This window comes from Ambystoma mexicanum, chromosome 2p (assembly GCF_040938575.1).
Source record: "Ambystoma mexicanum isolate Mex_15411 chromosome 2p, UKY_AmexF1_1, whole genome shotgun sequence".
Lineage (NCBI taxonomy): Eukaryota > Metazoa > Chordata > Amphibia > Caudata > Ambystomatidae > Ambystoma > Ambystoma mexicanum.
Genome location: NC_090923.1, coordinates 914,439,224 through 914,453,760, shown reverse-complemented (window position 1 = coordinate 914,453,760; position 14,537 = coordinate 914,439,224). Strand labels below are relative to the sequence as shown.

General features: G+C 45.6%; 1 protein-coding gene across 2 annotated transcripts in view; it reads right to left on the bottom strand.

Moving 5' to 3' along the window:
- The window catches only part of RELB (RELB proto-oncogene, NF-kB subunit), a 738,804-nt gene that overhangs the window by 449,254 nt on the left and 275,013 nt on the right, over nt 1-14,537 (bottom strand). For both annotated transcript variants that reach the window (XM_069644627.1, XM_069644628.1), the window contains one exon: nt 10,111-10,769. In XM_069644627.1, the coding sequence (XP_069500728.1) occupies nt 10,111-10,769 (659 nt within the window). The remainder of the gene's footprint in view (nt 1-10,110; nt 10,770-14,537) is intronic.

Genomic DNA, 14,537 nt, shown 5'->3' with positions numbered 1-14,537 from the left:
TCCCGCCAATCTGTAGCATTCAATTATAGCCAGAATGATCCAGCGGGATATGGTTGGTTTTGTCACCGATAATTCCAATTTATGACCTGTATGACGTTGGTCATCTTGACGTACTTTTGACATTCTTGAAATGTAAAAACAGAGCCCTTTTGGGGTCCAGTCTATGCAGTCTCTCCTCTTCTTTGCCCAAATGAGGAGGAGGATAGCATGTTGGTAATATGATTTTTTGTGACAAATGGAAGTCAGAAACTACTTTTGGTAAAAAGGAAGGTTTAACTTTAGGAACTACCTTGTCCTTGTAAAAAAATAGTATATGGAGGCTTACATGAGAGAGCCTGTAGTTCACTAACCCTGCGGACTGATGTTAAGGCCACAAGGAGGACAGTTTTTAATGTTAGAAGCCTCAAGGGACAAGAGTGCAGAGGCTCAAAAGGTATACAAGTTCAAAACTTAAGTACTAGATTTAAATCCCAAGCTGGGACATGAAAAGGTACTGGACGGTATACGTTAGTAAGCCCTTCCAGGAATTGAATTATCAATGGAATTTTGAATTAAGAAACTTCTTCCGAGGAGCGCTTAAAAATGGATAGCACAGCCAGATATCCTTTAATTGTTCCGATCTGGAGCCCCAGATTGGCTAGATGTAATAGGAAAGAAAGCACCATTGGAGTGCCACATTGAAAAGGGTCCACATCCTTCCCTCTGCACCAGTTACTGAACTTGTTCCAGCGACACCGGTACAAGGATTTTGTTGCTGGCCTTCTGGCCGAAAGCAACATTTCCATTATGTCATCCGGAAGATCCCAATCCTTGTATTTCAACCTCTCAGAAACTGTGCGTGAAGGTTGAGTGTCTTGACCTCTGGATGGAGAACCCGACCTTCCTCTTGCGAGAGAAGATCCTCTCTTTGCGGAAGACGTATTGGAGGGTAGATGGACATGTTCAGAAGGTCCGTGTACCACGTCCTCCTGGCCCAATCCGGGGCCATCAGGGTCATGGTTTTCTTGAACTTTCTCAACCTCCTGATTACTTGAGGAATAATGGGGACTGGAGGAAACGCGTGAAGAAGTGGGAACTTCCACTCCACCACAAACGCGTCTCCTAGAGCTCCTCTCGGAGGAAATTCCCTTGAGCAGTACTGTTCGCATTTCCAGTTTACCATGGTTGCGAACAGATCCACTTGAGGGGTTTCCCAAAGGGCAAAGATCTCCAGAAGGACTTTCTGAGCTAGCTCCCACTCTTGAGAGACCGTGCTCTGCCTGCTCAGAGCGTCTGCCGTCGTGTTCTGCTCTCCGGCTAGGTGAACTGCCGATAGAGAGATTCCTTCTCGTATTACCCAGAACCAGAGCTGCATTGCCTCTCTGCACAGTGGTAGTGACCCTACGCCTCCTGTCTTGTTGAGGTAGTACATGGCCACTGTGTTGTCCGTCATTATCAGGACATTCTTTCCCTGTACAGAGGGCAGGAAGGCCTTCAGCGCTAGTCTGAATGCCCTCAGCTCCAATAGGCTGATGTGTAGTTTGGACTCCGATGGAGACCAACGACCGCTAACTGTCAGATCGTTGGTGTGGGCTCCCCACCCCGTGAGTGAGGCGTCCGTTACTACGGTTATCTTCGGCCATGGTTGCCAAAAAAGATTCTCCTTTGAGGATGTTGTCGTTACAAGCCCACCATAGTAGATCCCGAGCAACTGCGCTCGGGACTTGCAGAAGATCCGACATATTCCCTGAGAACTGGGACCACTGAGTTCTGAGTGCCCATTGAAGGGATCTCATTCTCAATCTGGCCTCTGGCACTAGGAAAACGCAGGACGCCATGAGGCCAAGCAACCTCAGAAAATCGAAGGCCGGCAGATGCTGGGCATTTTGGAACTTTGTTACCATCTGCAGAATGTGGAGAGCTCTCACCTCGGGAGGCGAGGCTTTGCCCGAGGAAGTATCCAAGACTGCTCCGATAAACTGGAGCTTTTGGGATGGTCTCATGTGGGACTTCTAGAAATTGAGGGAGAAGCCAAATTTGTGAAGGAAGTGACAGGTGATCAAAAGAGGTTCCTGAGCTTGTTCGGGAGAACATGCTCTGATCAACCAATCGTCCAGGTAGGGATAGACGTGAATGCCCCCTCTGCTGAGACTCGCTGCCACCACCGCCATTAATTTGGTGAAAACCCTCGGGGCGCAGGTCAACCCGAATGGCAGAACTCGAAACTGATAGTGAGAATTGCCAATCGCAAACCTCAGGTACTTTCTGTGCTTGAGATGGATTGGCACATGAAAGTAAGCATCCTGAAGGTCCAATGATACCAACCAGTCTTGGAGTTGGAGAGCCTGAAGGATCGCAGAAAGGGTTACCATCTTGAACTTGTCCTTCCTGAGGAACTTGTTCAAGTTTCTTAAGTCCAAGATGGGTCTCAATCCTCCGTCCTTCTTTGGGATAAGAAAGTATGGGGAGTACCAACCCTTGTTCCTCTCCGCTACAGGTACTTGTTCTATAGCACCTTTCTCTAGCAGGGTTAAAATTTCCTTCAACAGGAGCGGATCTGGAATTTTGACAGAGATGGTTCCCGGTGGATGGTACTGAAGCCTTTTTAGGATGGGGAGACAGTAACCTTGAGCTACTGTTTCCAGTGCCCAAGCATCTGAGGTAATGCCCCGCCATTCCCTCAGATGCTGAGAGATCCTGCCTCTCACTGGGGTTTTGTGTAACAAGGTCTCAGAGTGATTTGGAGGCGGCTGCAGGAGCGGCTGAGGGCAAAGATGCCGTTACTGAGGTTGGCTTTGCAATCTTTCCTTGTCCACCACGAGTGACATTTCTCTTGCTTCTTTGAAAAGCCTATCCCCTTCCTCTACCAAAAGAGGAGTGGCACCGAAAAGAACGACCCCTCCAGGAAGATGAGCCCGAATTGGGTTTTCTGAGGCTGTCGCATGGAGGCGCTAATAGATTTAGCTGCCGCTTTTGAGGTCTGTAGTTTTTCTAGGCTTTTATCAGCCTTACTACCAAACAGTCTCAAGCCATCAAAAGGCATGTTGTGAAGTCTGGCCTGCACATCTGGTGCAAACCCAGACTTCCTCAACCACGCAAATCTGCGTAGCACAGTGTTTGCAGCCATGGATCTGCTGATATCAGCAGTATCAAGTCCAGACTGGAGACATTCCCCCATTGCCTCCTTTCCGTCTTTGACAATATTCAGAAAGCTTTCCCTTTCCTCCCCTTCCGGAATATGATCAGACATCGCCGAAATGCAGTCATACAGGGTATGGGTAAACCTGGCCAGGGTACAGGTGATATTGGTTGACTTAAGAGCCATACTACACTAAGTAAAAACTTTACGGGCCCAAGAATCCACTTTCTTATCCTCTCTATCTGGGGGGATAGTAGGATATGCAGTCTGTCTTGAAGTAGTTGCAGCTTGAATAACCAGACTTTCTGGAGTGGGATATCTGTTTAAATATTCTGGATCAGAACTAGACGGTCTATATTTTTGTGGAAAATTACTGTTTACAGCAGCAATATTGTCAGGAATTTCCCAGTTCTTTTCCACTGTTCTCTGAAGTGCCCTATGGAAGGGGAGAACTGGATCCTTCTGGGGGCTCCGAACAATTATGTCCGTCATATCGTCCTGTTAAAAAAATGGGTGAGTCTCTACCCCAACCCATGTATTCCACCACTCTATTAATTAAACTCCTGTACCCCGAATCTGCATGTTCTGCAGGGTTAGGTTTTGCAAACTCTAGCTCAGGTGACGTATCAATGCCACTAGCAGAGTGAAGGGTGTCACACAGGTCTCTCATTTTCGATTCAGGATCGATAAGTTCTTCTGGGACCTCTCTAGTACCATATTGTACTCCAAAAGGAGAAACATCCTCTCCTTCAGAGCCACTTTCTTCAGAAATTGAAGACAGACTTTAAAAAGTCGTATTTTGGAAAAGGAGTAAATCTCCTGTCTTGTTTATGAGGTTTCATCGAAGGAATCGACATAACCTTCGATAGCATCAAAGGAGCCTTCAAGGACACTGATGAAGTCTTCGACACAGGCGTCGGACGCTTTTGGCTTCGATGTCGAAGCTGCCGAAGCCGATGGCGTCGACGAAGTCGTGGATGTTTTCAACGACTTCGGTTTCTTATGTGGTGTCAGAGAAATGCTAGACTCTCGATGAGTCTTCGATGACTTGGTGTCGACTCGAGTTCTTCGAGTTTCGTCCATACTACCGGGTTTTACCACAGTAGTTCCCGACTTCCCTATGTTGTCCGATGGAGCAACAGGGGTCCGGCTCTTCTGAGGTTTCTTTGAGGGGGTTGAGGCCGCATTCTCAAAGACCTCCATCATCCTCCTTTGAAATTCTTCCCATTTTCTAGGGGAATCCGACTTAGTCGAGCATCGTACCACTTCAGTCGATGAATCGGAAGATGACGAAGGAGATCTGTCTCCTTTTCACTATCTTAGAAGAGGAAGATGAAGAGCGCCTCGATCTCTTAGAGTGTCTATGAGAATCCGATTCTTTCGAATCGCTCGATTTTTTATGTTTTTTAGACGAAGCCTTCGAGGCATTAGAAGCTTCCCGCCCCGCTGCCAGTTTACCTTTCCTCTCACAAAGGGCTTTCTCCTTCATTGACTGACAGGAGCCACAGTCGACGGTTCGATGACTTGAACCGAGGCATCAATGACAAACGCGGTGAGGTTCAGTGATTGACATCTGTTAGGGAGAATTCTCCGTTTAGCTAAATTTCCTAACCTAGTGAGTCCCCCAGCAGCTTTGCTGGATTTTTGGGGTTTATTTTTTTCTCCTGCCAAGAGTGAGACTCTTTCACCCTCACTCTTGGGCATGATTTGAGTGTGTTTCTCTGAATCTAGCTGTGTTTAATGGGCTATGGGGTCTTTTACTCCATAGGGCTTCATGTGTTTTTGTGATGTGTGTTACACAGCACCCTTCGTGCAGTAACACAGGGGTGTCATAGTGACCCCCCAGTATAGACTCCATACCCTGGGACTGACTACTGTCTCCCAGGGCATGTTAAGTCACCATTGACTTTACTAGTCTTAAATTCTGAACAGAACCAGTACAAACCATCATATCGTGGACGTACTGGCTGGGGCAATTCAATTGCCCCGGGGTCTGTTAGTCGAGGGGGCACGTCTCCGTCCCCCCCTGATCGAGTTTTGGCTGGTGGCAGTGGATACTACTTTTTATATTCAACCGTGAATATTTTCCTATGGGATTTCCCATTGTTTTAGGCTACTATCTTTATTTAATTATTTACGGTAGCCTCGAACATATCACCGGTTTATTTAATTAATATTAATTCTCCGGTTGGTGTTTTTTGCTAAAACTAGATTCTAAAATGGCTTTTGTGTTCTCTTCTGTGACTCCAACCCCAGTCGAGCCCTTTGTTCCACTTTTTGGCGGACTTCTCCACAGAAGCCCTCCAAAGTGGTGCCACTCTGTCTGGGGTACTTAGGAGGGGTGGAGGGAAATTTAGGCACCCTGGACTGAGTTGCCTAGGCAACTCAAGTCGCACTCCATCCTGATTGGCCCAAGTGGTGACCTGGCCGGCTCACCACTTAGCATGTTTGAGTGACAGCTAGGCTGAGTGAATGGGGGTTTGCTGCATAAAAGCAGGGCTTTGGGACTGGAACTTCAGAAGTCACCACAGGACCTAAGAATCCGACGAGGGAGAAGCTGAGCCGAACTGCCACGACACCACTACCGGTGGAGCCCTGCTGGACTGCCTCACCACTTTTCCCAACGACAGAGGAGATCTCCCGCCGGAGAGTCTTCTTCCTTTGACTGGTGGGGATAACCAGTTTCACCGGCTTTTCACTTTGCCGACATACCTCGTGGCCGCCTTGCCCGTGCCAAACACCCCGGCAACCAGGATACCACGTTTTACCACGACCGCGAAACAAAGGTACCACCTTTAACCGGAAAACTCTGTGGCTGGTTTCTGCCCTGGTAGTGCAACGACCTTCATCTTTCCTCCAAGTCGAGATCTTCTCTTCCCCTGGACGACGACGCAACTTGCACCCACTATCAGGAACTGCCACCGCTGGAGGATCCTTCCCACTTAAGGTACCGTGTCCCGCCTGGCTTCCCTTGCTACCGACTGTATGGGGTAGATTTAGCCCCCGGCTTTCGAACCTGGGTTATCCCGGGACACCCTGGCTAAACTTTCCTAAGCCTCTCTAAACTCTTTTTGAACCCTCTGCAAGACTTTCTAAGCCTAGTGTAACTGTGGGATCTTGGGCACATTTGTGCTCTGCTCTCTCTAAGAGTGGGCCCAGCCTTTGGACTTTCGCTCACCAGTGACTTTTGCTCTTCTGCCTTGCTTATAGTGTTCCTGAATCTTAGAGTGGTGTACCTTTCCATATTCTGTCTTTTTCCCTCCCTTTCTCACAAACTTATTGGAGTGCAATCTAGTTAAGCGCTCACCTCTGTATGAAAATAAGTGGTGTTTAACTGTGACTTATCTGATAAGGAAAAAAGGGGTGTATATATTACAATAGTAACTGTGTTTAGAATATTTTACAATAAGAGTGCTGGAGTGTTCCAAACTGTGTGTTTTTAAATAAATAATTATATACTTTGATACCAAAGCTCGGGTCAGTGTTTGCTTGTATTATTGTATCTGAGTGCCTATTGTGTTTACTTTGCATACTGCCTAACTCTTCTTGAGGGAAGTCTGACTGCTCAGCCACAGCTACCAGGTAAATCTAGGTGGTGCAGACTGCTACCAAGTGGGTTTACTGCCAACACCTGTAGTCTTAAATCTTTTGCAGTGGTCCCTAAGGGAACTGCACAGGTTTCTGCCTAACAACATCTTCGATCTGCAGTCGATACACTTTTTAAACACAGTGTTGGGAGTTGAAGGTGTTGAAGACAACAACATTTTCAGAAGAAAATTTTGAAGCACGCCGTTCTCGAGAGCGAAGCAATCGGAAAAACGGAACTGAAGCCAACGGGGGCGGCTTGAGCTATTTATACCAACAGTGACGTCGACAAGGTACGGAGCCCGTCGAGGGACAATCGACGCCACGACCTAGAGGACAGCGCCCTCAGCTGAATTTTTTTTTTCCAAAGCAGCAAAACTGCTGATAACGAATATCATAAAATGAGGGATACGTGGGAGGACACAAACCATTCGAATGAAGACATTGGGAGAAAAGGGGCCTGTGGCCATAGAAGAGCAGAGGTGTGCAGTAAACAGCTTTGTAGAAAAGGCAAACAAATTCTAGAATTGGTACTTAAGGTCTGGAACGGGGTCTTAAATCTCACTAGGGCCCAAAGAACAAGACAATGGGGACAAACAATGTATAGCTCCATCTTCTTTCGGGATCTCAAAAGTGTAGAGACAGGTTTCCGTGCATTCTCCAGTGCATCAAATCAGGCTTGAGATGGCGAGGAGTCAACAAAGTAATGCAGCTTGACAGGCAGCAATGGCATGTGGCTCGAAAGAACTTGGGACAGACAGGCGATGTTTGGGTCAAAGTAGCTCGAAGGAGTTCGAAATGGCTCAAAAATAGAGAGAATGTCAAACAAACTCAGTCTTTGCAGCGTCTTGAAGGTGTTTGGAGTGCTAACAGCGCCTCAAAATTGCACAGAGCCAAAGGCTGCTTCTTTTGGTTCTTGGTGTGGTGTGGGGCCCTTCACCGTCATGGACTTGCCACCTCAGCAGACCTAGTGTTTGCTACCAGTGTGTTCCCCTGAAGCGGTTAGGGAAGGTTTGAAATCTTCTTGGAGGCCCTGGTCTTCACCCAATGGATGGATTTTGGACTGCTTTATCCCAACCAGGTTCCAGTGAAATCCATAACAAGTTGGTGCAAGAAGGTTCCAAGATTATTCTTAAAGATGCTTCCCGAAAGGGATCCCATAGAAGATTCAATTATAGTCACTGACCCAATGGTTGGACTTGCATCAACTCAATATAACATACATTAAAATGTGTAAAATATGAAAAAAACTGCACTTGTGAATCCAACCAACAACATATTCAATACAATAACCAACGAAAACAAATTTCGATACTTCCAGATTTCATTATTGTTTTTGATACGTAATTTGTTTTCAGACACTAAATGCAGTTTATTTTTTCACGTTTTATATTTTTATGTTTTGGTTACATTGAGTTGATGGGAGTTCATAGATTGTGATGTCCAACTTTACAAGATAACACTTTGTGAGAATGTATCTACTTCCTGCTGAGAATTATTTTGTGTTCCACATTCATTATGAAGTCTCTTTAAATTTTTGTATTCTACAATAGTTACAAGCCCTTCATCACTTTTTGTAGTTGGTATTGTGTTTTCCTTTAAGGCATCTTGTTTAAGCACCAACCCTTATTGATACCTATATAATAAATATGGCGCATAGTGTTAATGTCATAAAACAGCTAGTCTTGTGATGCTGCTTTTATTGCACAAATGACGGTCGATTGGAGATTTGGATTGAGATAATATTTTCCAACATTCAAGCATGTTATTTTTCGCCAAGAGCACTAGAAGGCACAAGTCCCCTCTCCAATAATCTGAACGGTGCCATCGACCACCTGGATGGTGGCGGTTTCAGTGCTGCATTTAGGGTTTACCAGATAGTTTATTACCAACTAACTATGCCATGACACTGACAATAAACAGGCAGGTCATGATGGGCTAGTAGTTTACTAGGTCTTACGATTAGAGGGTGTGGTTTTTCATTAGTGGGCGTAGAAGCCTTTTCTTTTTTAGGACATCTGGGAATGTACCTTCGCTGAAGGAAGCATTGGCTATCCTAAGAAGAGCCATTCAGGTATATTTTAGAGCATGGTGGCTGAGAGGATGTCGATGTAAGAGGTCGGCTGTGAGGAGGATGTGAGAGAATCAGTTCAGGGTTGAATGGCCCATGCAGATCTATAGAGAAGGTGGTCAGGTTTTCGAGCCCTCGATGTGGAGTCGGACTATCGATCTTGTTGAAGAACTTATAAATAGCTTCACACTTCTCCTCTGATTCCGCTACCTCTGGGTTTGGAATGGGTTTCAAGCAGTGTTGGACTGCTGCCATAAGGGCTTTGCGCCCATTATAGACTGTCATAAGGGTGGTGTTGTAATACATAGCCTTGACTTCGGATATCAGGGTCTGCCACCCTGCCACAGGGCGTGGGTGCGGAAGAGGTCCAGTGACCTAGATCCACTTACAACAGCTGACCAACTGCAAAGGTGAGGCTGGATGGCAGATTAAATAAGGAAAGAAAGGGGCATGGCTACGAAAAAGTGCACCTAAAGAAGTACCAAAGGATTAGCAGGGGTTGGGGCAGAGGTCACATGAAATCATTTCTTTTTTCCACATGGTAAATTCAACACATCCCTGTCAGCACTACAGATTGGACGACGTAAGGTGGGACAGGCAAAGCACATCTCTTCCGCTCTCCTGCATGTGTTACACTGTGTTCCTTGCACCAACTTCATTTATCACAGTAATTTCACAGCGTAAAAGGAAAAACATGGGTGCATGGAAGTGTTTCCATTCCGTTCAACCAGTTACAGCTGTTGTTGCTTGGTGCTTTGTTCTGCTGCTTATGATGCCCCCTTCAGACCAAATGCATACTGCAGTATATTGCTTCTTCATGTGGCAGTAGGAAAGGACTAGGAAAGTGTGACACAAACATGCAGAGGGGAAAGGGACATCAGGGTGCCAAACACTACTTTGTTCTCCCAGCTCTTTCGAGCCATTGCATGGGGAGACCCCATTAATAACATCATCTGCATGAGACCACAAACATCCCCAGACATGTTTCGGCCTCGTTGGTCTTTCCCTTCTGTGATGGCTTGGGAGGCGAAGAACGAGGCACTGGAGGGGTTTCCAGAGCAATGCCAGAGGTTAAGATGAATTATAAACCTTCCAGCCATCACCTCATTTGATTTTGGCATTTTTAAAGAGACACAGTATTCCCTTTTGTGTAATTCAATAAATCGTATTAATTTGGTGGATCGAGGAGAAACTGGGCATTGTACCCATTTGATGGAGACTAGTAAAAACAAAGAGGCTGGTTAACTTTATGCTACACAAAATAAACATCACTTGCATCTAGTTGTTAGACAACAAAAGGCTCACACATTTGCAAGTATGTTACTTGTTAACTCACCTCAATTGTGGGAACCGTTTTGTTTTCCTCAGTACTGCTGTCCCCAATGATGCTACCTGCTGATCGTCCTTCACACTTATAGCGAAAGCGCATTCCTCGCTGCTTTGGCTGCTCTGTGATGTGCAACCTGGGCTGCAGCTTCTGCACAAAATGTTCCAGTTCACTAATGTTCTCAGCATCCTGCAGTGTTGCGGCATTGGGAGTCGTAGAAAGGTACCACTGCTTATGGCCATGAGGTTGCCTGCTCCTTGGAACCAGGCTTGCAGACCCGGGATTTAAAGTTGGGTTCCTCACTTTCACACTGTCCAACATCTGAGAGGCATGAGTATATAGTGGTGCCACCTCTACAGTGGAAGTTTTGAAAACAGATAAATCATCAGTGTTGTGGCTGAGATGGGGCACAGGGAAGATCTTTGGTCGGACAGATGGTCCAGGATTTGATCCCCTAGAGACCAATTCTGGCGTCCCCTCTGCTGAGCTGCACCCTCTTCCACGGTTGCCAGCTGCCATTTGGTGCGTTACCATCTGTTTACTGGTTGATGAAAGGTGAGCCACTTCTGCTTCTTTTTTAATGCAACCCACAGTATTGGGAACTCCACTGTTGCATGATAGGTGGTTTATTTGCTTGGTATCTTCTTTAATGTACTCATTAATAAGCTCTAAAAAAGAAAAACAATAGTTGAACAAAAGTGATATATTCTATTCAATTGATGTTTAATCGGGTATTTTTTCAATCCCTAAAACCACCACAGCAATACAAAGTATTATTAAATGTCACCATGTATCTTACTCATAAGAGAATACTGTGAGGGGTCACAAATGAGAGGCGGACAAATTTGCAATGTTTTCAACATTAGTAATTTTATTAAAATAAAAAGGATAAAGGTCCATCTGTCCCTATCCTAAAAAGAGTTTCCCTGCCTAGAAAACTAAAACTAAAGCAAGCTGACCTTCTGTACAAAAATGTATCTGACCCTCACACTAAAACACACAATCAAAAAGGTGCAAGGTAAATGTGTCTGCTTTAAATTCAGCAGAAAGTGTGCAAAAAACAAATATGTAAATCCAGAATACAAAATATGTAAATTCCCTTCCCCTGAACTGTCTCAGGTATAATGTGGAAAGTGTTCGGTTCAAACAATGATCCTCCAAGATTAGTGGAAATGTCTCTTTCACATAACATTTTATCAAGGATGATGAAAAGTGTCTTTTCCAAGCAATGGTATTCGAAAGGATGGCAAATGTGTCTTTTCTACACAGCAATTTAAGTGATGGTGTTTTAACACTTTAAAGATGGTGAGAGAAATGTATTTTCGAAGCACTGGTTCCTTAAGAGTAGTAGAAATGTCTCTTTTACACAACACTCTTAAGAATAATGAGACTCTTTTCCCACAATGGTGTTTGATAAGATGGCAAAAGTGTCTTTCTTTGCAATAACTACTTTAAAGAGGACCTCCTCGTATACTCTCCTGCCAGGGGTATGACGTACTTTCATTGCCAGGCATTTCTACACCTGCATTTTAAACGTGTATGTAATAACGTAAAAGTTCATCGAATTTCTTTGGAAGGGGGGTGGCAGAGAAGGGGTGGGGTATAGTTAAAAATAGGTGGGGGAGGGGTGGTTTGGGGGGCGGGGCACATTTAAAATGCAGGCGTAGAAATGCCCGATGATGAAAGGACATAGAACCCTGCCAGGAACCTTTTTACGTCTCTTCTTCCCACATACTCTAAATGGATTACTGGTATACTCCGCTGCCAGGAATCCACCTCTGGACTTCGCATATCCCCTGGTGTACTCTCCTGACAGGCATCTTTCCCCCAAAAGCTCACTGCCTGATGTACCTCTTTCACCAGGTCTTCTTACAATGTTCTTTCAGTCTCTTTCTCTTTAAATATAACAGTTGTACTTCTTCACTGTTTATACTCTATTGGCTGCAGATATTACTTGCTCACACATCCCCGTATAGGCATCCCATATACAGAGACTTCTCAAGCTTTGCTTAACTTCCTTATTAGTGTACATTGTCTTCTGGCAATACTTGTTACAACCTTCCCCATATTGACTTATCATATATGAAGATTGATTTGTACAGCTCTTGCCTTTCAATTGTATCATTAAAGTAAATTTGCTCATGCAAACATGTACTGCACCTTTCTGCATATCGACTGTCCCCATATTGACAGCTACGCATGCTCCTTTGCTACAGCATCATACCAGAAGTGTGCTGTGACTCACATCATTATCCGATACCTGCAATCCCTTCACAGAGGCAGCTGTGAGCGTATCTATTTCCATCTCCACACGGAGCCGACAAGCTGCGGCCCGCACCATAAAATGGCTACCGCCCAACGTTCCTGTTTTTTGTTCACATTAGTTGCCTAGCAACCTGTCTGGAAAAAGCCATTAATCCAATAGCGAGTGACTGGAAGCGGAAGCCAGCCTCACTCAACTAGGGCCCACCGAACAAGGTCTCTTCCTGCCCGTGCCCGTCAGTGCCGGGCAGGGGCAAGCCATGATCTCATCCCTATGGTAAGAAGACCCTTTGACGCAATTGTCTATGTCCGGATCACCAAACCATTGCCTAGACGCGAACACTAAAAACAGCATTTTACAACTTGCATCATTGCAGCGGATCCACATTATGTATTAGCACCTCGATACGTGCCTACTAAGGCCCAATCTATCCTAATGGAGTCTGCCAGCATTACGTACCTATAGTGCGCGCATGCATGAACCGTAACGCAACTTATACCCTACCGGAACGTACAATACTGTTTTGAGCAATATAATACTGCCTTCTGGGCACCACTCGTTATCGAATTGTCAGACTACCTGCCGTGTGAGGACCTTTGTATAAATGTATAACTGAAACCTGTTTTTGAAGTTGTTGATTTGTATTTCAATCCTTGAATTGCCCCACAACCACGCCTTGCCCCCTACAGCCTATATGTCCGCCCTGATCACGCCACCTGAGCGCAGCTTGCACTGACTGCACGCTCCTTTTTTTCTCTGAATCTACTCTACTGCGCCTTTTTGTCCGTCCCGTGCTGTATCTGTTCTATGCCCGAGTTAACGGCCATACCACTTGGCTCAAGCAGCATCTTGTTCTAGCTCACTTTCTTCTAAACCTGCGACCACTACCATCTGTGACCTTTGCCTAGCATCTATCCGCATAACCTAAATCTGAACGCCACTACCTCATTACCACGCCTCATTCAGTATGTACAGGCCTCATACATTACACCTTCTACTACTGCTACTTGTGATACTCTGCAACCTGACTGAGACGTTCTTAACCCCGCCCAGCCACATCAGAACTACATTACTACAGCCTACTATGTCACTCACCATAATGCCCAATAGGTCCTGCACAACACCCCTCGCTAACTTCATCCACCAGCAATAGTCAACACTCACTCCCATACTTGTATGGGAGCCCACACTAAGCTCATCACCAACACCCTCCCCACCACTACTACTGCCATACCACCCAACCCTTACCTGAACTGTCCTAAATTATGGCTGAAGCATTTTGCTGCTAAACCCACACCTAATCAACCATGCGCTACATATATCAGGAACGCTAGACTCAGTTCTAGATTCTCATTTCCAGAACCATGCCCGTACAACCCCAATACCAATGCCAAAATACACAACACCTCCATCAATCATACCCACATTAAGCTCACATCTCCCATAAAACACCCCACCTATTGTTCACCGCACAACCACCAACTCCAATCATTCCAGTGATAAAGCATCCATTATCCATGGTGCTTTAATAAATGCTAGGTCACTCCCTGTACATGCCCTGGACATCGCCGACTACATCACAACCCACGACTTAAGACTTTCTAGCCATTACTGAGACGTGGCTCTAAGCAGCTGCAGGTCCATCTCTTTCACTTGCCATCCCCAACGGCTACTCCATCACGAGACGCGACAGAAAGCCCAACCAATCCAAAGGCGGAGGCGTCGCCTTTATCTCCAGAAGCTCTCTAGGCCTTAGACCTGGTCCCGACCAACACACCCCATCAGCCGAGCTACTATCCGTCAAATTGCCTATCTCACCCAACCAAATTATTATCATGCACCTCATCTATAGGCCCCTAGGCCCAGTCTCCACCATCATAGAAGACATCACTACCCTTTTAACAGCCAACACCGAGCCTAACTCACAAATCATCCTTCTAGGCGATCTAAATCTTGGCTTTCAAGATGCCAAAGATCTCAAAGCCACTGAGATTGCTAGCACTATCACTGAATTGGGTTTTTCCCATCGCATCCAGGAACCCACACATATCAAAGGGAGAACCATTGAGTGGCTGATAGACCTTAACTGCAACACTAATATAGTGTTGAACACACCATGCATCTGGCCAGATCACCACATGATTAAGTTCGACATTAATTCTGACAACCAGCG